The sequence below is a fragment of the Papio anubis genome, chromosome X (genome assembly GCF_008728515.1).
Source record: "Papio anubis isolate 15944 chromosome X, Panubis1.0, whole genome shotgun sequence".
In the NCBI taxonomy this organism is placed as follows: Eukaryota; Metazoa; Chordata; class Mammalia; order Primates; family Cercopithecidae; genus Papio; species Papio anubis.
Window position 1 is genome coordinate 6,561,101 of NC_044996.1, and position 27,907 is coordinate 6,589,007.

The following is a 27,907-nucleotide window of genomic DNA, read 5'->3' on the forward strand; positions in this document are numbered from 1 at the left end:
TCCCTCAGCTAGAGTTGGGCATCTGTTTCACTGGTTTATGCCCCTTTTCACTTTAAAAACTGTCCTGCTCAGAACAATAACTCATACAGTCACTCTGTCACTATCTAGCACAGAGTAGGTTCTCAATCAATGTGTGCTGATGGATTAACTCAGTCTAAATGAAGGAAGAACAAAAGACAAGGGCATTGCTGCTGCATACATTTATGTGGGAGTCAGAAGAACTGTTGTCAATTATGGCATCTCTCTCTTCCTAGGTCTTTCATTCAGCATATGTAAAATAAGATCAATGGTTTCACCCCATTCCTTGATTTCCGGATTGCTTCAAATATATATGAAATCATCAGGAATTTGTCAGAATATAAACAATTAAAGAAATGCAACATTTTGTTATCATGTTTATTAGTTCTCACAGATTCACTTAGGCTTTGCTAAAAAGAAAATCCACAGACTTCAAAATTTCCACTGCTAATGTACTACTGAATTCCATGTTGATATTTCTTAAATAGAAATATCCAAAGCCATTTTTGCTTAAAATCTCCTGAGAAGAAAAGAAAGAAGAAAAATGGTTACAGATAGGAGTGTGTGTATATGTATGTATGTATGTATGTATGTATGTATGTATGTATGTATGTATGTATGAGAGAGAGAGAGAGAGAGAGAGAGAGACAGGGGGAGAGAGAGAGAGAGAGATTGAGAGATTGAGACAGAGAGAAAGAGACAGACGATGTAATATATTTTCACCTGGACACATTCTATGTCAAAATCCTGAAAATTTACAAAAGAGATAAATAGACCAGTATTTTTTTTTTTAAATGAAGATTAAGTGATATTTTGGTATGGGGCTGGGAGGTAGCTATGCAGAAAATGGGAGATATTTGGAAATTCTAAACATTAGATTCTGAAACTATTACATACATATGAACATTGGCTCCTAAATGGTTCCTATCTACAATAGTATTTCACCAGAATCGTTGTTGTTTATTATATATAAGAATAGCTATTTCTCCACTGAGAATTTACTCTCCCATTCTAGAGTTTGGGAATGTCATTTAGTTATTGATAATACTGAATGCTTAATGGAATATTTTTTAAAAGAAAAATGCAAATTCATATAAAAATAAAGTCACCATTTTTGCTGTCATGGTTCAAGCTTTAAAGGCTCTAAGCAGATGGTTTCAATAGCCCTGTATATTCCTGTGGCATCCTCCAATAATTCCTGCTATGGGCAGGGATAATTCACTAGGTTAAAAATGTTTCTGGTTTTGCTTAAATGATGCACAAATTAACCAATGTGGAAAGCTAATTATTAAATTACTTTAAGCCACTGGTCATTGTTCTTCCTACCATCTCCCCTTTTCCTCCCCTCCCAGTGAAGGCAGCACCAAGATCTGAGCTAAGCAACAACCTACCTAGCAGATCACTTCTCACTCCAGGACTGTGATTCAGAGTGAATTGGCTCACATCAGATTTGACTCTAATTTGGGTCTTAACTGGCTTAATTTGCACTTAAGTGCCTACAGAAATGTCTATAGTCAGGGATGTCTACTGCGGAATCCAGTCTGAGTTATGCTACTTAAATCAAAAAAGCATTGCTTTCTCCTTAAACACTAAAAATACTTTTCAACAATTACACACATTTATTTTTACTTAGCTGTTGGAAGCTAAGAACCGCTTTGATTCCTAAACATACATAATACAGATAATACCTGTGGAAAAACAAGTTATAACAATCCCAAAGTTAAAATATGGCAATGTTAGTCAAAATGAAGACATTTTCCTTTTGGGCTTTCCTATGACAATTTGCAGCTGGAATGACCTGATTTCTATTTCACCAAATAATTACAATTGCATTTCTCAATTTAGCTACTGGGGTGCTTATTCTTTAAATTGATACTTGCTTATTGAGTTTCATTTTCAATCTTAGGAGTTTAGCTCCAACATTTAGAAAATCAAATAGGTGTGTAGGTGGGCCAGGTATATATTTGTTCTAAGTGCCTAAGGGCTATTTTGAGCAGTTACAGAAATTTGTGCTTATAAGAAAGGGCCGAGGTTAGAAATTGGGACTGCCTCATTAACTTATGGATACTTCCTTTACCAATCAAACTTGAAATAATGGCTTTTAAAACTTTTTTGAAGAAATGTATTACATTTTCAGTAAAATCTACTGAGCCTCCCATATAATATTGCATGAACATGCTGAATTTGAAGCTGAAGGTACAAACTTAAAAGCCAACCAATAGCTTCCTTCAAAATTATCACTGCTGGACATTGCTAAATTCAAAAATGTCAGAAATATAAGAGCTAACTATTTCTAGTTTGAAAGCCTCTGATTAGTAAGGGTCAATAATATGCATTAATTAGTTTATAACAATATTTAATCTATTCTTAATTTTGCTTCTGTGCTTTTAACATGTTGGTCTTAAGTGAGAGACATGTCTTTTGTCATACTCTTATTAAAAGTAGCCTCCACAGCTTCTTCTCCAATGACGACACTTTAAAAACTTGTAATGCCTTTCAGACCTAGATTGTACATAGGCCTATTTCATTTAAAATGTTTGTACAGGCTCTCTCACAGGGTAACTTCTAAGATATTAGGTATGGGTGAAATTAATGTATACCAGGCACAAATTCATCTTAATGATGGAAAGTCCACAGAAAGCAACTTTCTGTTGGGCAATGTTGCCTCATAAAAAGAAATGCTCTAAATAGTTCTCCAAGCCTCCAAAGCCAAAAAAAGTCAGTGATCCAATAAAAGTAGTCTTCTGAAAGGCAACAAGCCAAATAAAAGTCTCTTGCCACTAAGGAAGAGTGCAATTCTAAGCCTTGACCAGGAATGGGCAAAGCATTTGAGACTGGTGTTTTGTCAAGAGAAAGGTTGAATCAGATAAAAAATCGCCAGGTTTGGAAAGCTTACAAACAAAAACTACAGTCACAGCTTATCAATGGAGAAGAGAGAAAAATGCTAGAAATATGTCCTTCATACTTAAAAAAGACATGTCTCCCCTGTAAGACCAACATGTTAAATGCACAATAAGCAAAACTGACATAGAAGTATTCCAGAAGCATTTCAGACCTCTTCATTCACAAGAAAGCAGGGTAGCATAGGACACATCCACATGGACAACTCTAGAAGTTCATAAACATGCAAAGCTAGAGCTCAAAACATGGCATTTTAAAAGTAAAATCATTCTGTCATTGAGTACTATGTAGACTGATACATTCATTTTTGCAACCATAGAAATTGAAAAGAACACATATGTAATTTTAATTGCACAGATAAAAGCATCTGGAGAGCTCTACTGAAGATGTATGAAGCCCTCATCTTGCAAGCACAAAACACTTCACAGTTTACACAGCACTCACACATCCACAACCTCAGGACATATTCACACAGCCTTTTAAAGAAAGTAAAAAGCAAAGATTACTTCTCCCTCTGATACAGCTGAGAAAGTCAGCTCAGAGGGTAAACCTGCTAAGTGTATGTGTAATCAACACAAGAAAACCCAAGACCACACAACTCATCAGCTAGATGATGGCAAAGTTCTCTGTTGATCTCTCTACTCAGGTTACCTCAGACAAGAGTGTGGTAAAGCAAAACCTATATCCACTCTCATTTCCTGATACTCTAGAGCTATTTGTCCTTCTAACAATAATAATAATGAGAATAATATCTGTGATTTCCTGAGCACCACAATTCCCTGATATACTCTACCGAAGACCTGAGGTTTAGGTGTTTATCTATCCAAATCAACTTTTTGGAATTTCTCAGTACAAGAAAATAAAAACCCCAAATAATACAAATTAGGAACATTTTTAATAAGTTTTTTGCTAAAAATATAGAATGTTAACTATTGGTAAACCAAATCACAAGTATAATGTTTTGAAAAAGATTCCTTTTTTTATGTAAGTAAATTAGCATGGCCTGATGAGCCATTATGTAGATTCTAAACTTACTATGTCCTTAGGCTTGCTTGAAATGTCCATCAATTCATCCATCCATCCATCCACCTGTCCACCCATCCTTACACATAAGATATACCTACTTGGTGCCTAGTCTCCAAAAACACCTCATCGCTGTTCTCTAGTTCCTGCATTTTGCATCTTTCCCAGAAGCAGGCTGGTCGGGCTGTCCTGTATTTCCCATGTAACCTGTGAGACTCAGGTTCACATGATAGTTGGCTATGGCCCATGGTGGCAGGAGGCCTTTGGCACTTCCATTCAAAGGACTGTAGATGTCGGGAATAAGCTTAGCCCATATGGTGGATGTGCTGAAAGTACTTCCAAATAATTACTCATTTTATTTTGGAGAAAATAACTGCACAGTAATGAAAAGCTGAATGGAAGGGCTTTTGTGTGCATAATGAGTGTTTATTCCGTTAGTTTTCTTAAAATTAGGATTACATATTTTTAAGCCCTGCAATCAAAACGTTCATAGTATACAAAGTCAAACTGAGTCACCTGTACAATGACCAGCTGTGTAACTTTTGATTCTAAACCTAACCACCCATCACTACCCTCCTTTTATTTCTTCACTAAAAAACATGTTTGTAAAGCTACATTATACGTTTGTACAACAGCTAAAGCATGTATTTATCACCTGCTGCTTTTGTTCTGTAATTATGCATGCTCTTTTGTGCATGTGTATGTGTGTGTTTGTGTGTTTCTTTGTGAGTATGCATGCTTCTACCAAAATCTTGAGCCATCCATCAGTAAATCAAAACAAACCATGGGGAAATACATGACAATGAAAATAACTGAGGCCTATGAAAGCCCAAAGCCCTCTGGTGGGGAACACAAAAACAGAGATACCACTGAAGTCCCATTTTAACATTCCATTCCTTCCTTCCTTTCCTTCCTTCCTTTCTCTTTCTTCACTCTCTCTCTCACACACACACACACACTAACACACACACCACACACACACACACACCTTTTAGCGCACTGTGATCATCAACATTACAACTGAACATTTAGGCTCATTTTCTGGTGTTCTTATCCAAAGAATTCAGTGTGGGATATTTCTCAGTTAATTTTGCCCTGTGTACTCATAAAGTTTTGCATGTTGAGGATTATTTTAAAATACAAATAATCTGTTAATGGGTAGGAAAGGACAGAAAAAAGATAGCACTTGATAATAACCCAGCTATGCAGCCACCTCCCCTGCTCTCAATAAAGCATAAGCAGCCCCAAGGTATTGTGAAAAGTAGAATGTGTTTGGTGCCTGGTGTGATCAGGTGATTTCTGTTAACTTGTTCTATGCCAAAATAATCTCAAGTAAGTATTATTATCCTTGTTTTACAGATGAGGAAACTGAGACTTTGAAGGCTTGAGAAACTTGTCCAAATCACAAAGCTAAAGGTAGCAGTTGCAATTAAATATGACTCTACTCCCTTCCAAAGCAAGTTTTCTCTCACTACACCAAAGGTCTCAACTCTGGGTACATGGATTGCCTTGGAGGCCCACAGTTTGACTTCAGGAAGCCTAAGCAATTGTATAAAACACAGTTTGAGTATTTCCAAGTCACATTTTTCTAAGACATGGGGGTAGAGATTTTACCGGCTTCTCACAAAGGGTGAAGGCCCCAAAAGTTTATGAATGCCCATGATTTCATCCCAGTGTCTTGTAGGGCTTAGTGCAGATGCCAATACCATACTTCCCTGGAGCCATCCTAAATCTACCTGCCAGCATGCCCCTCTCTCTGCTCTGGGCTCCCATGGCACTCTGAACTCTCCTGCAACCCTGATTTTTTACTTCATTTTGTTGCTTTGTTGTTAATGTGAATATATCAAAATTGTCCTGCTAGACATAAGTTTCTTGAAGGCAGAACACAATCTTTTCCAGTTTTGTCTCTCTCAAAGCCCTAGCACCATACTCTGCATATGATAAGTGCTTGATAAAGGTCAAAGTTGATTTTTTAAAAAAAATTTAGTGACCAGTTGTTACCTACCAAAACCATGCTTACTCCTACTCTTGATCTTTGATTATCTAATTCCTGTCACCTGGAAGGCTAACTTCCTCAAATGTCAGGCTTGTTTCTGGTCAATCACTGGGCCGTCATCTTCAAGAAAGGCTTGCACATGCAATACCCTTATTTTATAACTTGTTATCACACAACTGCATACACATTTCCTTATTATTATTGTCTAATTGCTTCAGATATGTATGAACTCCTCAGCTTTCCAGGGGATGCATTCACTTATTCAGCATATATTTAATGAGCACCTACTCTATGTCAGGTATTATGACTGGAATTGGCAAAAATCCAGTCATCTCTTCTTCTAAAGTTTTTGGATCCCCCCGTAAAGATTAAAACTATATTATGCATGTAGATGTGCTCAATACATAATAAATGAATGAATACTCTCAACCTTACCTTGGCATTGCTTGTGTACTTTTTAATGGCTCAGGACAGGCTAGATTTATCCGTTCCATCTTTCAAAACATTGATTTTCTTGGAGACTAGTATGCTTATTCAGAGTTACAGCATTTATTAAGATTATAAACTAGTTTCAAATTAATTTATGTATTTAGGAAAATAATCACCTGCATATGTATATTTGAAATCAGAAGTCATGTGAATGGCTTATTTTCAGAATAATGACTTATTTTAAATAAAGACTTATTTTCAGAAGAAAGAGAATAAGAAAAAGTGGCCTGTGCTGTTCTAAGTGAAATGTATTTAGATTGGCAATGTTGAATGGGTAGCAGAGTTTCCATTTGGCATCACTAATGCCTCAGCAGTCCAGAATGTCACCCAACCAACTGAAAAACCAAGTCTGCTCATCTGGGAAGTAATTCTGTCAGTGGTCTTCCATTTCTCAAGATTTTCTTTCAAATACTACACAAATTAATAATTAAAGAGACAAGTGAAAATAAATATTAAGAGTTTTCCTAAACCATGTTCTCAAGGCATTTTTATCCCATTTAAATTTTAAAGGTAATTATATCGCCTACTGCCAAGAAAGTTAACACTAATTATTGGAATAAATAATACTGTACAAATTAAATAGGGATGTAAAGACAAAAATGAGTAATGGCTTATTCTAAACAGGAAGCATGACACTGTTATTTCTAGCTCTAAGTAATATATCCTCTAGATTTATGAAGACATAATTTTTAAATGTCTATTAGTAAAACCTTTTCTCTTGTATCATGTTAACTTTACTATCAGATTGCTATTTAAAAAATTAACAGTCATCTTTTCTCAGCAATCATCTAGCACGGTTTTACTTTTTTATTTTATAGCTTTTATATGTATATTGCTATATAGTTTGGAAAGAAATGTACTTATGTCTATCTATGTAAATCACATAATGAATTATGTTGCAGTTAAAGCCTACAAACTAAATCTGGTATTTCTTCAGTAATTTATCTCCAATCCAGTATGTCTTTCAATGTATTATATAGTGGTGTTATATAATGTATGAAAAACTTTACCATGGGTTTTGGCTAGCTGTATTTCAGCATTGAACCAGTGTTGATGCAAACATAGAATACTTTTTTTTGTTTTTTTGTGTGTGGAAGGCATTGGTAGTCAATCTTTCAATCTTCCCAAACTCTAAAACTCTAAAGGCTAATTTCAGGAAGATTCAATGACACACTGTAGCTACAATTTCCTTTCTTTTCCCCACAGGAGGTGAAATGAACATATTTATGTGACAGGGAGGCCTTTTCCTTCATAAGTCAAAATACAGAAGTTAGATGTTGCTTTTTCATATGGCTAATATGTTTGCTGGAGCCTACGAACTAAGGAACTTTTATATGTATCTTTGGGTTATGGAAAATGGCCAAGTTCCACACTGCACTTGATTATTTTTGATGCAAACTCTCTCAGATGAAGGTTTCACCTGTGACCTTTCAGGACTTCCTCATTCCTGAGTGAGGAATATGCAGTCTAAAAGCAGACTAATGTGTTTCTATGAAGCCAATTGGACTGGCAGGCTTTGCAGAGCCCTCTCAGAATCAAGAATCTGTAATTTTATAAATACTACCACTATCACCTCCACAGTCTTACTGCCACTCCTTGGCTCCCACTCAAAGAAAATAATGATTCAGTTTTCTCAGAGTACTGCTCTTTCAATTCATGTGCATTAACAGAATATAAGCTGTTCTTCAAAATGCTGATATTTTTTCTTTTCACTTAATACCCAGATTTATGGGTGGAGAGTTCAAGGATCAGTTCTGTAATTAGCCAAGGTGACGCATTTGGTGAGGCCTCCTCTTGCCAAGCTGCTATGTTCATTGCAAGAAGTGAAGCTTTCAGGTCTCAAAATCTCTGTGTTTACAGTAATTTCAAAATACAAAAGTATATGGGAGTTACAGAGAGAATTTCAAATAGTTGAGAACTGAGATGGACTGGATAAGTAAAGTCAACTAAATACATTATGATTAATTTATCTATATTTGAAAAAAACATAATTAAAATCCTAGGAACTATGGAGTGCAAAAATATTGCACACTCAATTCCACTCCCCTCCTGCTTTTACCACCAGAAATTCACTGATCTTAACTAAAAGGCAATGTCCATGGTCACCAAATAAAGGCAGGGGAGCTGAGTCAAACAGTTTTTGAGGTAACAATTTATATACAGACAGTCAGAATAACCCTACACCAACTCCACCAAAATCAAAGGATGTGATTTCTCCATCAATATTATATCATAGGGACTGAGGGAGAGAATAGTACAGAGTACAAAGTCATTCCCACTCTCCATCGTAAACATGTTCCCTGTGTAGCCAACTTCAGTCTAAAAGAAACAAAGTCAGGAAGTATCATAGAAAAGTCCACAGCTATCAGTACAAGATAAATTCAACTGGTAATGTGTTCATTTGATTTCAAAAACTACAAAAGACAAAACATAATTTAATATTTAATATACTGTATAACTAATAGAAACTTATCACTTCTATGATTTCTAAGAAAATATTCAGCATATTTTCCCATGCTCTCTAAAGTACTATCAAACCTCTCTGAGGTAAGACATTAATTTTTAAGTGATGAACAAAAAAGGCCATTTGTAAGAAATAAATCTTTCAATGAGGCATAAGAAAATGATCATGATTTTTTGTACATAGCTTTACAACAAGAAGCACTGTGCAAGCATTAATCAAATATCATGACATTCAAAGCCTTTATCATGACAGCATGACAATAAAAGAGATAAAGGGAAAAACATACCTGTTTTGTGAAGCTCTCCATGTCAAAGAAAGGAATCTTGGGTAATGGTATCACCATCCCATCCATTGCTTGCCCAAGCTAGAAACCTCAGCATCATTTTAAATTCCTCTCTGTTGGTTTACTTTCAATGGCCCATCTAATTAATCACTGAATTCCACTGAATCAGACTTAAAAATCTATCTCAAAAATGACCCTAATTCAAATTGCTAGCATTTCTGGCCTGGAATATTTCAACAGCCTGTTCAATCTTTCTGCTTCGAATCTCACCAGTCCTAACATGTTACTCCCTTCCCCCAACTCCCCCGCCAATCATCCTGTAAAGATGGTTTTTCTAAAACATTATTTACCATGCTTATACCTTATACATTTTACCTTTTAATGATTTAAAAGACTCTCCATCATGTAGAGGTGATGCCAAGCCCCCCAGTCTTCCCAACCAAACTTTTCTTCTCTCTCCAAACACAGCTGACTCTTGTGTCTCATGAATCCCAGAAGCCATCAAGCCAATTTACAACTTGATGTGGGTTTACATTGAAGGAAATGCCTGTATTTCCACTTCTTCACCAAGAAAACTTCCAATCATACTCCAAGAGCTAGCCACAAGTTACTACCTCCTTGAAAAAGCTTTTCTAAACACCTCAGATAGCTATTCTTTCTCTGCTTAAAGAGAATACCAAACACTATTCTATTATATTTCATTGTGACTTTTCTGTTTTTGTGTCTATATCCCAGACTTTAGCTACCTAAGATAAGGCAATATGTAATCATCTCAGTTTTGCAGCTTCTGGCATAGTACCTGGTACACAATGGGCAGTCAATGCAAATTTGGTAAATGAATGAATAAAAGAAAATACTGGATTTTACAGGTATCTAGTGAATCTTTCCAACAGTCCATAAGATAACATTTTCAGAGTTTAAAAAAATCATAATTCATAGTATCAAACTCAGTGTGAACTACTCAAAATGTTACACTAGGTTTTTAAAAATGTTTGTCCTTGAGCTAAATGCTTCCCTCCAGTATTGAATAAGACCACTCCTTCTAGAAGTATTATAATATATGTGGATTGTGGGTTCAGGCTTATGTCTCTGGTGTGGGCCCTTTTTATCCATCAATCTTGACTGGGAAGGGAAGTTAGAGCTTCTCATCTTCCCAAGAATCTGAAGGCCACATTTATTCAAGTTAAATAGAGTAGAACTGCAGAAAGGCAGTTTTGGGGTCTCAACACACAGGAGAGAACATTTGGTCAGACACCACTCAGGATGAACATCCTGGTCTCCATATCCAGCAGATGCCCAAGGAAGGCATTTCTGGATGTCCCTGAGGAAATCAGCTTCCCCAGTAAGTTCACATCAAGGTCTGGATGAATAAGACAACCTGCCAAGCAGAGGAAGACCAAAGAACAAGTTCAGTCTAGAACTGGGGCCATCTCCTTCACTGACTCCAGAAGTCATAATTCACCCTGTTTTCTATAAGAACAGTGACAGAAGTCACAATTCACCCTGTTTTCTATGAGAACAGTGACCTTGAAACTATACAGCATAGCAGCTACTTCTCCCAACACCAAACTTCTTCATGAAACTGCAACATCATTGGAGCATTCTTCTATGATACCTACTTTAAGACATGAGTGGCATGATCCCATTCATAGGAAGCACGGACCTTAGAGCCCCATTAACTTTCAAGGCTTTACGCAGTTCATTACATCTAAGATGCAGCCTCTTCTTTTTTCTCCATCAACCCATGTGTTTCCCAAAGTCCTTGCTGAACCTCACCTCATCTTTAAAGCCTTAACTAAACAGATCCTGTCTGTTATTTCTCCTTCATTCTACATCACTTAGGAACCTAGATATCTCCCTGCGTGCTGGGCAAAAATTTCAGAAAGTACCAAGAATGCCATAATTTCTAGCCTCCTTCAGAAGTCCACTGGATTTCTCAGCACCCCCTCCCCAAAGAGATACATGAATACCTAACACATGCATATGTGCACACACATACAAAAACACCCCTATATATCAGCTATGCAAAGCCTGTAGGGGCTGCCACAGAACATCAACCCTGGCCGGGCGCGGTGGCTCAAGCCTGTAATCCCAGCACTTTGGGAGGCCGAGACGGGTGGATCACAAGGTCAGGAGATCGAGACCATCCTGGCTAACACGGTGAAACCCCATCTCTACTAAAAAATACAAAAAACTAGCCGGGCAAGGTGGCGGGCGCCTGTAGTCCCAGCTACTCGGGAGGCTGAGGCAGGAGAATGGCGTAAACCCGGGAGGCAGAGCTTGCAGTGAGCTGAGATCCGGCCACTGCACCCCAGCCTGGGCGACAGAGCAAGACTCCATCTCAAATGAACACAAAAAACAGAAGAACAAAAAAAAAGAACATCAACCCTTTCACCTAATTTGACTCAAAGTCATAGGCTATACAAGAGGACGTGTTTTTCCAAGAATCTTAGAAATCTCTACCTCCCCATGCCCAAGTCAAATACATGCTTTAGTCCTTCTGATCTATAAGGGATTCCAGAATGTCAATTGGGTTTGGCCTAGGCCATCCACTCCTTAGATAAAGTAATAGGGCTGGCTTCCTTTTAGCACTTATATCAGTGGTCACGTTTTTTACGTCTTGTGATTCTGAGTCCAAGACTGGGTATGCAAATGGTTTCCTGCCCTGGGAGTCCAGACACTCTAATTCTGAGGAAGCAAAAGGTAAAATGACCTTTACCCCACGAGTTATTAAGAAAAAAGATTCTCTTGAATGGAGGGTGAGATTTGTGGTGTTGAAGAGTATTTCAAATCCTGGGTATACAACATTTACATTCACCTGTCTGTAGGCCTAGACCTGGGAGAGCCTCTACTCCCTTGGCCAGTTCTCCCTTGACTATAGATACCTCTCCTGACTCTAGGATTCTGCTCTGTACAAGAACAAAACTGACTTTCCTCACTTTCTAAAAGCCATCTTCCTGTTGATAACAGGCACAAGAAGCAAAATGTGTTCTGCTGTCTGAAACTTTGTCTAGATCTAGCCCAGGGGTCAGCAAACTAAGTTTTGCCAGCCAAATCCAGCCCACTGCCTGTTGTGGTTTGGCTCCCAAGTTAAGAGTATTTTTTACACTGTAAGATGTTTGTAAAAGAGGAAAAGAATATTTCATGACACATGGAAATATGTGATATTCAAGCTTCAGTATCCATATATCGAATTTTATTGGCACACACCCATATCCATTCATTTATGTACTGTCTTTGGCTGTTTTCATGCTACAATAGCAGAGATAAGAATTTGTGACAGACAGACCATATAGCCCCTATAGTGGAAAATAATTATTTTTCAGAAAAGGTTTGCCCACTTAGCTCTAGCTCACAAAAAAAGTCAATTGTACTAATAAATTATTTTTATCTATTATCTGAGTGAAAAGAAACTTTATATTTCCCTAAAAGATTTTTAAATCTCATTTATGCACAATTATATTTTAACAGTTTATCCAGAGCCATTGTCTTTCTCATAGTCGCAGTCAAATTGAACAGCTTAAAGATCTGGCTCAGAAGTATTGTGGACTAAACCTGAAGTCAGTTCTGAGGTGGAGAAGCCCACCTACCTCCAAAAGACTGGCTTAGGCTTTTCACACTGAGCAGAGCATAGACTCCCTCTATTCTTAGTCTGAAAAGTGGGAAGAATGACCTTTCTTATGCAGGGTTGAATACTATTCCCTAAAAATTCCTCAGTACCTCAAAATGTGACCTTTTTTGGATATATGTATAGTATTTTCAGATGGAGTTAGTTAAGGATCTAGACATGAATCATCTGGGATATAAGGTAGGCCCTCAATCCAATAACTGATGTCCTTAGAAGAAGAGGACACAGAGAGACACACCTAGAAGAAGACCATGTGAAGATGCAGGCAGAGATTGGCATGATGCTGCCACAAGCCAAGAAATGCCTGGGGCCACCAGAAGCTACTTAAAAGCAAATAAATATTCTCCTCTAGAGTACTGGGAATGAGTGTGGCATCTTTTTGGACTCCTGGTCTCCAGAAGTGTGAGAAAATAAATCTCTTGTTTTAAGCCACTCAGTTGTGATATTCTGTTGCAGCTACAGGAAACAAATACGCCTCCCATTTGCAGAGTCTTGTACACTTTTCAGAGAACTTTCACAGCTACTTAGTTCATTTATTGTTACAGTAATTTTCTGAAGTAGATTATATATGGACCATCTGCATTCTTTTGCTGAGGTAGAGTGACACCCATTTAGTGTCTATGAATAAATGTCACAAATTCTGTCTGTTCCTTGCTAACTACTTTTGCAATTTCATGATCCTAGACAGTTTTTATAATTAATCTATTTTTCAGGGGCTCAAACAATTGAGAGAAGTCTTACTGCTTCTATAGCAATTAGTTTCATACCCACTTTTTACTGACCTCTCATTTACATTTAAGGTTTCTCTTGAGGGTGGCTGTGTTTCAACCACAGAAATTTAGATTTTAGCTGTGTTGTCTGAGGATTTCTGATAAAGTCATCCCACTAAAGACACAAAAACTCAGAAACTTTATGAACCAAGAAAAGGTCCTCTAACAAGTTGTGTCATATGTTACTCATTTAGGAATATTGCAAAAACACTACTTCTCACCATATTTGTAAATGAAAACCACATGACTATAACCTGTAATACCACAAGAAAAATTGCTCTTTTGGTGTGTTTGGTCCCAGACTTTTGAAATATGAACCTAACAAGGGAATTTTAACTTAAGCTGGATTTAGCTCATTATTCTCTTGCCCTTTATGTGCCAGTAGAGGAGCTACTTTTAGAAAATTAACCCATATATATACAGTAGCACACCATACACCAAATGCCATGTGGAAGTGTCACTAAAAGCCTGGGTCCTGGTCCTGCCATAGCCATTTGCTGGCTGTGTCCCTTTAGGCAAGTGACCCTTAGCCTCTCCGAGACTAAGTTTCTGCATCAGAAAAGGAAATGATAATTCCAGACCCCATTAGAACTGGATCAAAATAAGATAAGATGTATGAAGGCATTTGTAAATTATAAAGTATAAAGGTAACAGTTTTTGTTATTGGCACCTATATTATAAACCCAAATCAAAGCACAGTTCACTTTAAAATGATGGTTAATTAGAGATTATTTTCTTTCATGTCAAATAGAAAATACCAAACACACTTACAACTCCCATAAAGAGATTTAATACTTATGTCTAAAGTCCCTTGCATTTACTATTTGGGTTGAATCAATATGGTTATCTACCTGTCAATTTCTCTTATTCTTTAATGCAGAATGAGAGAAGTCTTTTTTTATGACTGGCTCAGAAAGTACTGAACTAATCGATATAGCCAGTGATAACAAGATGATTTGGAATATACATAACAAAAGCTTACCATTTTACTGCATACTGAATCTGTCAAAATATTTTCCTAGAAGTAATGTGAAAATAGGAGTGCTCTATCTTTCATTATTTTAGTGGATGGTGACAAAAGGATTAGGAGGCTATTTGCTGAGTCTACAGTTTGGTACTTTCTGGTAAAATGCAGCATATAGCTGTTACTTAAAAAAAAAAAAAAAAAAAAAAAAGGTGAAATATAAGAATACCCCAACTGAATTGGTAGTCAATCCCTAAAAAGATCCAATTCGAGTCTGCCCATATTTACGTAGTCTTACAAAGTTCCAAACTGTTCTGAATGTGTGCAGGCAGGGCTCAGATCCCTTCATGCTGTTCTACTGTGGATACTCCTAGACGATTATGGGTTGGGGAGATAATGGCTGAAATTACTATCCAAATAAGATAGGTTTGGGCTTAACCACAAAGAGAAGATTTAGAGCTGTAAGCAACCCCACGAATGAGTCAGTCTAATCTCCTCATGTGACAAAAGCCCTAGAAAGGCAAAATAACTCTCTTAATTTTACAAACAAAGTCCAGGTCAGAAGAGAAACCCACATCTCAGTATACCTTATTAAAACTATGCTTTGCAATATTTCACACTTTCCAAAGTAGAGATTTATTTTCAGCTGTCTCATGAAGAATCACTAAAATTATCAAATAGTGCTGTTTTAAATTACATCATCATCAATAATGATGATAGAAATGTGTATAACAATAATTAATTGTTTTTTAAACAGAGTAAGAATAAATCAATCTTTTGGTTTCTTTCCAACCAAAAAAAGTGTTAAAAAAAAAAAGACAAGGACTTTAAAAGTGAAGTGTGCCAAGAAAGATGCACTGAAACCAAATACTCTGATCTACCTATACAATGGCATGTTGAAATCACTGACATTGTTTTAGGATGTTGATGGCTAGAACCACTTGCATACAGCCTTAGAAAAGAAAAAAAATACATATGAGAAAGAAGAGGACTTGAGGAAACAGGAAGAAAAAAAATCCCAAGTATCTGCATACTCTTTAAGACGCCATCTTTGAGACCTATCTCTGAGTTTGACTAATGCCAATGAAAAAAAAAATGGAAGAGAAAGGGGATGAATGGAGGACAAGGACTCCAAGGGAAGGAAAGTATGGTATAAAATAGCTAGTTCAGCATTACTTTAGACAGATCCTTGGGAAAGCACACTGAAAAAGAAAGGATGGTTACAAGAGAAGAATTGAGATGTCCTTTCTTGTAGGGAGGTAGAGAACAAACCTGGGAAAGCTCAGAAATTACTGCTTGAATTGATGATCGCAATTGTCTTGAGAGAATTCCTAGGTCTCCTACGATGACAGGGAAAGTAACGTGTCAAGTTCAGCGTCACACTCTGGTTGCCACATTGCCTACAAATTCAAGAGAACTGGCAATCTGGTTTTTGAGCTCTCTCACTTTGGTCCCACATATCCGCAGCTGCAGATAAACTGGCCTATCCTTAGAACATACTCCACATTTTACTCACTTCCCCTTTCTGTATATGCTATTATCTCTATTCATCACTAATATGCACACATATGAACTGCTTTCCAGATTCCTCTTGAACTACTCTAATACTACCCAATATTAAAGGCCAAGTTCAAAACAAACTTCTCATTCATTCTCTGTGAAACCCTCCCTGGTTTCCTCTGTGTCTCTGCCTGACAAATCAGTCCTGCTATTGTGAGAATGGTCTCAGTCTCCACTCCTCAGGACGTTTTTCCTAATCACTTCTCTCCTAGCATCTCCAACCTTTCCATCACGAAGAATGTAAAGCCAGGTATTCTATCTGTATCACTATCAACTACACATGTTCAACTGGAAACCACTTCATTTAGCTTAGGGAGACACTAAAGTTAGAGGAAATATGAAGAGAAAGTTAGGAGGAATATGATAAGAAAATGAATTTGAATACCAATGAGACCAGTGAGTTGGAAGAGTTAGTAAAAAAAGCATAAACAAAATGCAACTACCAGGGGATGGACTAGCAGAGAAGAAGGTACAAAGCTTTCTAGATTCCACACAGCTACAAGACAAATACTAAGTTCAAGAGTCTTTTCTGGCACCCTAAAAGTATAAAGTTATCCCTTCATTTTGATGGGTTTAGAAATAGCCCAGATACAGCCTTGGACTCAATACTATTTTATTTTCATAAGAATGCACAAAAAATAAACTGGTGATATACATCAAGTGACATGGTTTGGCTGTGTTCCCACCCAAATCTCATCTTGAATTGTAACTCCCACAATTCCCACGCTTCATGAGAGGAACCTGGTGGGACGTAATTGAATCACAAGGGCAGGTCTTTCCTGTGCTGTTCTCATGATAGTCAGTAAGTCTCATGATATCTGATGGTTATTATAAGGAAGAGTTTCCCTGCACAAGCTCTCTTCTCTTGTCTGTCGCCATGAAAGATGTGTCTTTAACTTACTGCTACAATTGTGAGGCCTCCCCAGCCACATGGAACTGTAAGTCCATTAAATCTTTCTTTTGCAAATTGCCCAGTCTCAGATATGTCTTCATCGGCAGCATGAAAATGGACTAATACAGGAAATTCGTACCAGGAGTGGGGTGTTGCTGAAAAGATACATGAAAATGTGGAAACAACTTTGGAACTGGGTAACAGGCAGAGATTGGAACAGTTGGGAGGGCTCAGAATAAGACAGGAAAATGTGGGAAAGTTTGGAACTTCCTAGAGACTTGTTGACTGTCTTTGACCAAACTGCTGATCATGATATGGACAATGAAATCCAGGGTGAGGTGGGCTCAGATGGAGATGAGTTACTTGTTGGGAACTGGAACAAAGGTGACTCTTGTTATGTTTTAGCAAAGAGACTGGTGGCATTTTGCCCCAGCCCTAGAGATTTGTGGAACTTTGAACTTAAGAGAGATGATTTAGGATATCTGGCAGAAGAAATTTCTATGCAGCAAAGCATTCAAGAGGGGACTTGGGTGTTGTTAAAGGCATTCCATTTCAAAAGGGAAACAGAGCATAAAAGTTTGGAAAATTTGCAGCTTGACAATGCAATAGGAAAGAAAATCCCATTTTCTGAGGTGAAATTCAAGCCAGCTGTAGAATTTTGCATAAGTAACATGGAGCCGAATGTTAATAGGGAAAATGTTTCCAGGGCATGTCAGAGTTCTTCACAGCAGCACCTCCCATCACAAGCCAGGAGGCCTAGGAGGAAATGATGGTTTCATAGGCCAGGTCCAGGGCCCTCTGCTCTGTGCAGCCTAGGGACTTGGTACCCTGCATTCTAGTTGCCCCAGCCATGGCTAAAAGGGGCCAAAGTAAAACTTGGGCTGTTGTTTCAGAGAATGGAAGGCCCATACCTTGGCAGCTTCCACATGGTGTTGAGCCTGCAGGTGCAGAGAAGTCAAGAACTAAGGTTTGGGAACCTCCACCTAGATTTCAGAGGATGTATGGAAATGCCTGGATATCCAGGCAGAAGTTTGCGGCAGAGGCAGGGCCCTCATGGAGAACCTCTGCTAGGACAATGTGAAAGGGAAATGTGGGGTCGGAGCCCCCACAGGGTCCCTACTGGGGCACTACCTAGTGGAGCTGAGAGAAGAAGGCCACCAACCTCCAGACCCCAGAATGGTAGATCCATCAACAGCTTGCACCATGCACCTGGAAAAGCCACAGACACTCAATGCCAGCCCATGAAAGCAGCCAGGAAGAGGGCTATGCCCTGCAAAGCCACAGAGGCAGAGCTGCCCAAGACCATGGGAACCCACCTCTTGCATCAGCATGATCTGAATATGAGTCATGGAGTCAAAGGAGATCATTTTGGAGCTTTAAGGTTTGATGGCCCTGCTGGATTTGGACTTGCATGGGGCCTGTAGCCCCTTTGTTTTGACCAATTTCTCCCATTTGGAATGGCTGTATTTACCCAATGCCTGTACCTCCATTGTATCCAGAAAGTAACTAACTTGCTTTTGAATTTATGGACTTATAAGTGGAAGGGACTTGCATTGACTCAGATTAGACTTTAGACTGTGGACTTTTGAGTTAATGCTGAAATGAGTTAAGACTTTGGGGTACTGTTGGGAAGGCATGATTGGATTCGAAATGTGAGGACATGAGATTTGGGAGGGGCTGGGGGTGGATTAATATGGTTTGGCTCTGTCCCCACCCACATCTTATCTTGAATTGTAACTCCCACAATTCCCATGCTTTGTGGGAGGAGCCCAATGGGAGGTAATTGAATCATGGGAGCAGGTCTTTGCTGTGATGTTCTCATGACAGTAAGTATCACAAGGTCTGATGTTTATTATAAGGGGGAGTTTCCCTGCACAAGCTCTCCTCTCTTGTCTGCCACAATGGGAGATATGCCTCTCACCTTCCACCATGATTGTGAGGCCTCCCCAGCCACGTGGAAGTGTAAGTCCATTAAATCCCTTTCTTTTGTAAATGCCCAGTCTCAGGTATGTCTTTATCAGCAGCATGAAAACAGATTAATACGTCAAGTGAAAAATTCTTAGCCTGAGTTGCAAACAGCAACTGGATAGTCTTCCATTCAGTGAAGCAGCTGTCTCATTTCTGTGTAGCTGCATGAACATATCTAGAACATATCTAGAATATTACCAATGGTAATATTCTAGCATTCTGTGCAGTTCTCACACAAGTGACCTGAGTTTACTGTCTACCTCACAATAAATAAAGGTAATTATACTCACAGTGATCACTACATAGGGTGTGAAACAAGACAGTCACAGTCACAAATGTTAGCAATAATTTCTCTGCTGGTTGACAAAGTTACCCACTAAAATAAGCTACAGACAAATCCCACATCATTTCTATCAAACTTTTCTAAGGCCACTAGTTTTGCGGCAATTGGAGCCTCAGAGAGCCTTAGATCATGGCCAAGAGCAGCATGTAAAGCAAATAACCCTTTAGGGATATGACACTCTACACGTTAGTTTTGTACTTTCAAAAGCTTATTGACTTAGGATGGAGACACTTAATATGTGATATCAATCCTTTCATGTGCATGTGATTATTTACTTGGCAAGCTATACTAATAACAAATTGCACCAAAATGCAAAGCTGTCTACACCAGCAGATTTTTATCCTAAGGTAAAAATAAACAAAAACATATGTAAAGAAATCATGTATAAAGCTACATTTATTAACAAATTCATTTCCTAATAAAACACCATCTGCAAGCAACCCTCAGTTTCCACTTGATATAAATAGGCCTTTTACTGTTTTCAGATGAAGTTCCCAGAAAATTCTTCTAAACCCAACTGCGGAACACATCAGCAATTTGTTGTTGTTATTGCCAGGAATGTTAATAAACTCTATGACATGAAGTTTTGTTTGTTTGTTGATTTATTTATTTATTTATTTATTTATTTATTTTTGAGACAGAGTCTAGCTTTGTCACCAGGCTGGAGTGCAGTGGCGCAACCTTGGCTCACTGCAACCTCTGCCTCCCGAGTTCAAGCTATTCTCCTGCTTCAGCCTCCTGAGTAGCTGTGACTACAGGCGTGTGCCACCGTGGCCAGCTAATTTTTGTATTTTTAGTAGAGGCGGGGTTTCACCAAGTTGGCCAGGATGGTCTAGATCTCTTGACCTCATGATCCACCCATCTCAACCTCCCAAAGTGCTGGGATTACAGGTGTGAGCCACTGCGCCCAATCAACATCAAGTTTTTAAACAAATTATTTGTTAAAATGACATGCCTCAATTGAAAAGTTGACCTTCTGCAATGAAGTTGGTTATACTTCTAATATCCTTATTGTTGATACAGAAATTCTAAGATGCATTGAAATGTTTCAAGGATAAAAAATAAAAATCTCCCCACTATATACTCAATATGTGGACACATAAACAAACATGGGCACACACACTTGCACATCACATTTCAGTAATAGTTTGTGATCTCTCAATTCATAAATATAATGTTATCTGCTTATTTGTATATCTTAGAATGCTGTCTGTTTTCTGGCCATTCAACCCATCCCACTTCACCCTCCCCACAAATGCACTTCACTAACACTCATCAACCTCCTGTCACCAGAGCCAGAGAAAAAGTTGAGAATGCTCAAAGAAATACTGTGATTGCTCCACGGATAAGTCTTTTTGATAATAACTTAGAGTAATGTTACCACTCATCAAAGACAGCTACACTGACTAGGGACCCAGAACCCAATGCCTGAAACTTCTTGGCGCCAGGAACTGGGGCTGAATTCTAATGGTAAGTGTTTTTGAAAAGTGCATCAAGATTTAATAGGGTGAATTTTCAGACTTGGTCAGAGTTTTAGCCACATAAATTCCATTAGGTTCAAAGCTCTGTAATGCTCCACCCTGTCTGTATTTATGCCCGCATTTTAATCTGCACCCTTCTAAGCTCTCTTGGCGGGCTGTGTAACCTCTCTTTTCTTTTCCTCCTATTTTTGATTCTCACATTACCCTTGGGTTCTGTATATGCCTCTGAGTTTAGGGCTTTAAGCTTCTCTCTACTCTTCTGTCAAATCGTTCCTTGAAACCCATATTTTAAAATAAGTACTTTCTTCACTGATCTCCTATCATGACTTTATTGCACCTGGCCCGTTTTTCATACAGAGCTCTACCAAGGTCTGTTTGTACCATCACCAAAGGCTGCATGCACATAGGCTGCTCCTGGGATAATCGTCTCCAGAGCTGATGACAGCTCAGACTGTCTTTGAAAATGTACCTCTCGTTGGTGTGCCAGAGCACTGAGTGAAAGCATGAAATCATTTCTGAATCTGGGTCAGCCATTTTGTGAATGTATAAGAGAGAGAATTACAACAGAGTGGATTTCGCTGGGTCTGTGATTTGTCACTCTACTAATGAGGTATGGAAACAGGCTGACAGACTGCTTTATGGGGCAGTGCTATTTCCAGATCAGTTCTGGCTGTGTAAGGAGGGAACAGCAGCAGATACCAGGGCAAAAGAAGAAACAAGAATGATATACCCATCTCCTATTATACTTCTATTTTTTCAAAGCAGATCTCTTTTTTGGTTTTTAAGTATTAAAGCCTGTATTAAGTCATTCCATAGAAATTATGGCTAGGATTTCTCAATGACAGAACAGGAGCAGAGCAGAGTAAGAAACATGCAGACAGAATACAACTGAAAAAGATATAACTCATGATGGATTTCCTAGCAATTGTTTACATTTGTGCATGTTATTTGATTAACATTGTGGCTTAGAAAATGTAATCAAGTAACCATTTTTGAAATTCATTCATTCAACAAACATTTATTGAATATCTACTATGTGCTAAGTATTTGCTAGGCGCTTGGGATACAGAGAGAATGAGGTATTCCTTGCTCTTAGTGAGCTCACAGTCTAGTAGAGGAGATAGAAACATAACCAAATCACTACAATACAATGCAATCAGTGCCAATCAGGGCATATAGAAGGTGCTAGAGGAGCCGAGACAAAGGGGTTTTTAATTAAGCTGAGGGGATCAGGGAAGCTTTCACAGAGAAGGTGACAACTGACCAGACCTGAAGAAGAAACAGGACTTCACCAGGAAGACAAAGGAGGGTGGGGAAAGACATTCTAGGCTGAGGGGACAGCAGGCCAAAAAGCAAGGAAGCGTGATAAAGCATGACATGACAGGGAACCACAGGTAGTCCCATATGGCTGGGATTTCAACTGCACATGAAGAAGTAGTGAAATATGTAGCCAAAAAAAGGAGTATGAAAATAAAGGGTGAAGAGCCTTGTATGTGTGACTAAGAAATTTGGACTTTTCCCTGGAAGTGATGAGAAGGCACTGAAGAATCAAAAGCAGGGAGTGACATGGTCAGATCTGCCTGTTAGATGAGCCTGCATGGATGGTATGGAAGAGAGGTGAGACTAGATGGAAGGAGACCAGTCAAGAGGGGCTCTCACAGCAGTCCACTGAAGGCTCACAGGTGGTTCAAAGGCAGTGGGGGTAGAGGTGACAGACTAGAGAGATACTTAAGAGGAAGCTTGACAAGACTTGATGAATGATGATACAAAAAGCAAAACTGCCTCAGAAATGAAACAATATTAAAAACATACATTCAGAAAATATAATCAACAGCCTCAGGCCTCCCTCCCTTTATGTTCCCATTGTCCTCTGAAATCACTGCATCTGCTGAGGATAAATAAAGGAAGGAGAGCCAGGGGGCTTATAGGGTCACACTTCTCTAACTCAGATAACACTGACTTGGAGTCTGTAACCATTCAGACAGACTGCCTGTCACTCCTATTGAGTAAGAATTTAACCCTACTTTCTTCCTCTGTGTTATTTCAAGCCTTTAGTCACCAGTGACAGGAATCCAATCTAAAGGCAGTGGCTTCTTCCAATCAAGACCTTGAGGTGCAGTAGACAGCCGCTTACATAGTGGTGTCTGAGAGGCAGCACCATATATGCTCCCCACCCAGGGACCACAAGGCCTGGAATCCAATCATTAGCGATTCATTCCTCAGAAGAGGCTTTGGTGCCTCTGGACTTCTCTTTTACAAGGCAATGATTCCTGAGATGGGTAGGATATTTAGTCATTCTAAACCAGTGGGCTTTAGTTACTTGTAATGCCTTTTGCTTTGACGGAAAGAATGAAGGTAGAATAAAAGGGCTATGTAGATACCTGTGGAGGAAGGAGATGCAGAAGGGAAGATTGATGGATATGGAAGATAACATTAAGATCTTGCCAAGGAATAGCTCTGTAATCACTCAAGAAACTAAAATTCTTAAAGAATTCCTTCTATTTCAGGTTCCAGCAAACCACACTTCTACATTCTTCTACTTTAAGAAACTTCTGTATTTTAGGTTTAGAATATGCTATTGAATAGTGAAGGCCTATAGTGACTCGCAATCTTCTCATGAACCTCATACTACTTATGACCAATTATAATCTCAAATGTCATTAATTTGTACATAATATTACTACAATTGTATTTTATGAAACTCTTTTATAACTCCAACTTGTCAATCATTCAGTCAGACCAACCTTGTCTTTTGTCATTCCAAATTATGGAGATTTAACTGTGTTTGCAGCGTGTTAATCAGTTATGTCACAAGTGACAGAAGATCAAAATTCAGACTCTGAACTTGAAGAGTATCCTATACAGCTCAATAAAGTAAATGAGAGCTGCTTGTGAATACTGGATTATAGAGGTTAGAGCAGAGAAATTTAAAAAAGTGAAACCAAACAAAACTTTAAAAATTACTTACTTCACTTGTTTGGAGGATGGTGAACTTTGGCAGTTTAGTCTTTGAACTGGCTGCACTGGGTTTTCCATCCAAGAGTGTTCCAAATGACAGATTCCCAAAGCTGTTCTCAAATTCAATTGAAGGTTTCAGTGTTGGCGAGATGTCTGGTGCTTGGTCCTGGCCATCCATGGGTCTCACGTATGCAGTTGGCTTTTGCTGCCCCATGCTTGTTTTGCAGTAAAGCCCTGGTGGGAAGTTTTGAACTGAAAGGCCACTGCTAGGAGCTAATAAAGAGGAAGCCACTAGGGGAGACCCAGGTGCTTGCACGGCGAATTCAGATTTTTCTGGTGAATTGGATTGAAAGATTTCTTTGAAAGCATCTTCTCCACTAGACTTAGGGTTACTGTCTTCCTTTGCAGATGGGTTTGACTCTTCAACTTCCCCAATCTGGGGCTGTTCAGCTGGGTAGACAAAGAAGTCTTCCAGTTTGGCTTGAGACTGGTCCTGTGTCAAAGTCTGCATCTTGTTTGGCTGACCACTGGCCTGGCTTGCCAGTACAGTGCTAGGGTTATGACTATCACGTGACCACTCAGGTTTTGATTTTCTGTTGCTATGTATTAGAGTTGAATTCAGTATCACAACAGAAGGTGGAGGCATTGGTGCTGAAGGATGGGTATTATCCTGGTGAGGTGGAATTATTCTGTTCTTTTGTTCTGGAAAAAAGCTTGGTTCATTTTTGTTGATGGGATTCTGGGGCACAGAATTCTTTGGAATTCCCACTAGATGATTCTGATTAGAATGATTAGTTAGCAAATCCTTCATTTCATCATAGTTTCCAAGCGTGTTCTGGACTCGGTTGGCAAGTGCATCACCTTTGTTTGTCTAAAATAACAAAAAGATGGGGGTGGGAGGAGAGAGAATGAATAGGTTTGTGTTTCCTAATGTTAATGTTTCAAACAGATGCCCTAAGTAGACTACCATATGGGGTTCTTTGAAATTGTCCTGTTGCCATATAATTTCATGCTTTTCATATGCTATGTAAGAAAAAAAAAATCAATAACACTATTGAAAAAGCCTCTTGGAATGAGTGGGTATGACTAACATTTGTATACTCCCTAGCCAGTTCTTAAACATGTTCATTGATAAAAAGTTTTAAATTATATCATTTATTAATTTTATTAGAAAAAATAATTTATTCTGTGACAGATGAGCTGAATTGCTACATTCTACATTGTGATTAACAACTTTTGCTTACCAATCATTGGAGTTATAATGGAATGTTCTACCTATATAAATGTTTGACATATCAGCCTTTGTACCACATTATACCATGAAAAAGGCTTAGGCTATTGGATAACAAAATCAGTTAAATTGTACTACGATGACTATGATAAGTTTAGAAAAGGAATGGAATTAAACAGCATCTAATTGAGCTAACTTATGACTAAAGTGAATCTGATTCCTTCTAATCAAAGAACTGTATGAATTACTAGTGTTTGCCTGTATATTCTGGAAAGACTGTGTTTACATATTGATGATTCACACTCATTTACTTTGAAATGGTGCAATTGTTTTCAACAGTGACTCAAACCCTTCTGTGTCTTTTCAATTATTAAGGAAAATTTATTCAAGTATTTAAACTGTTGTTTAAGTAAACCAAAACAAAGTTATCTTTTCAAAGTGATGTTAGCCTAATGTAGAGCAGTTAGAGAGGCAACTAAATCATTTTATGGACAATCAGTATACCAGCTACACTACCCCCTGTGGGATGTATTTGTTCTATTAAAATGGCTGTGATTGTTTTTAAAATAATTATGCTCCTGCATGGGTTTTTGTAATACAGAAAGCAAAGTTATCATACTAAAAAATGATGGGTAGCTGTATACTTGGAAATGACTTTGATGCAAGCTCAGTTGTTCACCCCCAAAAGTGGCTTTCTTTATTCTCTTTATATGCCAAAGAGGTTATCAAAACAAGCTGCTGAATTCAGAAAGCCAAAGGACTTTTTTGTACCTAGGCTGTACTATCCTGGCCCAAGATGTTGCAATGATAGAAGGCTACCAGTATTCAAGGAGCCATCTGGGAAGTGGGCCACAAAAGATATCACCCTATGTGGCCTTCAAGTCCCAGAAGCCATGGGTACATTTTCAATGCACAGGAGGTAGTGACCATCTAACCATTGGTACACTCTCTGCTGAAGACAGTTGTTTAACATCTAAAATTTTTCACATGCCGTTAACACAGCCCAGTCTCCTGGTGTACACAGGGAGTATACCTATCCAGGGCTAGCATCTCAGTCTAAACTTAGGTTGTATGGCTGTGTGTTTTCCTCTTTATGTGAAGATGGGAGGATATGCAGATGGATAGAGGGCGAAGTGCCAGAAATGGGTGAAATCGTCTGGGGAAAGCAAACGTAGAAAGAGAAGATAGGGATTCGCAGAGAACCCTGGGAAGCATCAACCTTTAAGAGACTGAGATAAGATGAGGAGCCAGCAAATGATACCAAGAAGGAACAATCAGAGACAGAATCAAACCAGTAATCTTGGCCTCATTATCAGCACCATCTCCATATACCATATAAAGTATTTTATTCATACCGTGTATGTGAAACCATATGATACACTTCCAAAGAAATGAGGGCAATAGGAGAAATATAAATTTCAAAGATTAAGGAAAAGTATGCTAAACATATGCTAAGGGAGCTCTGTCAGGGACAGATATTTTTAGAAATCAAGTAACTACATGTCAGTTTTAGTTTGCTTATCCTCCAATCATATATTGCATCATATGCAACCTTAGTATTGAAGTAGTGATTAAACAATTAACATTCTCTATAATCCTCAGCTGAATAATCACTCTGTTTTCAAAAGTACATCTGAAAGATATATTAAAAGTTATAGATGGATAGAAGTCACTTTTACTTCCTAAAAGTCTCTAGGTTTGTCATTTTTAAAGGCAGGAATTACTTTTCAGCCCAGACAAGAATAAACCCTTTGTATATAGTGGTCTCCTTCAACTGAGTTGCACAATGAACCACATGGACAGCAGCCAAAACCAGGCTCCCTGTTCAATCTCTAAATTAAAAAAAAAAAAAAAAAATCATTGTGCTGAGGGTCCAACAAGAATCTGATGCAAGCTTTAAACATTTGTAGGTTATTTTGGCCTGTCAAACAGATTACCTCGTGGGTCAGATGTTTGCCTCATGAACAGTGATACCCGGCCATATTCAATGATCTGACCCAACAAGGGAAAACAATACATTTCACTTCCCATTAGAATGCCTTCATTCTATTATCTGGCTTTCACAGAAACAGAGCTCTGCAAAATCAGAACCTTGTCCCTAGGTGTCATAGAGACCACTGTAATACCTCCATGCCCTGAGAAGTCATTGTAGTCTCCTTAAGGAAACATAATCAGGACTTAAGAACATGAAAGCTCATTTGCTTACAAGCAAGCTAGTCAAATTCCTGTTCTTGTTTCAGGAGTAAATAAAAGAGGTTCATATTTTCCTCAGTAGGGAGAACCTTGCCTACCTTTGTAATATCTCTTCATTGACAATTACTTATAATGATCTGGGTTTCTGAAGCAAGCTTAGATATATTTTTCCATAGCTAGGTTACAAAAATATACTTGAAATTAAGAGAATTTCTAAACTGGCCAACGTCTAAAACTGTGTCTATGTGAACAAAATTAGAGGAAAATTGAAATTTCTCTCAACGAGTCTAGAAAATCAACCTTCTACTACACAGTGTATACTACACTTATGATAACTTTTCTTGAATAAAACTACGAGTTCTTAAAGGTCAGAGACTACATTTCACTTATTTTTATATACCCAAGATGTAGCACCATGTCTTGTGCTTATCAAATACTCAATAAATTTTTATAGAATTGAATAGGATAAATTAAAATTCATACCCTGTCTATATCAAAATAAAGAATGTGCAATGGCTGGAGTCAAAGGTACATAATAGAAAGCAAAAATCAGGCTAACTTGGTTACTATAATTTAACATTAAATTAACTTTGAGTTTCCTGGTAGCTAAGGCAAAAAGGAAAAGCTCGTAGGTTACAGAATTATCTTTGATCGAAAGAAGCATATCCTAATTCATTAAACGAGACAAATGGTTGTCTGATAATAAAATGTGAAAAGGAATTCCTCTCATTGATATGTTTAGAAG

General features: G+C 38.2%; 1 protein-coding gene across 5 annotated transcripts in view; it reads right to left on the reverse strand.

Moving 5' to 3' along the window:
• Positions 1–27,907, reverse strand: part of AFF2 (AF4/FMR2 family member 2) — a 494,138-nt gene that overhangs the window by 313,069 nt on the left and 153,162 nt on the right. For 4 of the 5 annotated variants that reach the window (XM_017953742.3, XM_017953743.3, XM_009198407.4 and 1 more), the window contains exon 3: positions 23,749–24,609. The exons of the other annotated variant lie outside the window; for it this stretch is intronic. In XM_017953742.3, coding sequence (XP_017809231.2) covers positions 23,749–24,609 — 861 coding nt within the window. The remainder of the gene's footprint in view (positions 1–23,748; positions 24,610–27,907) is intronic. 5 annotated transcript variants of the gene reach the window in all.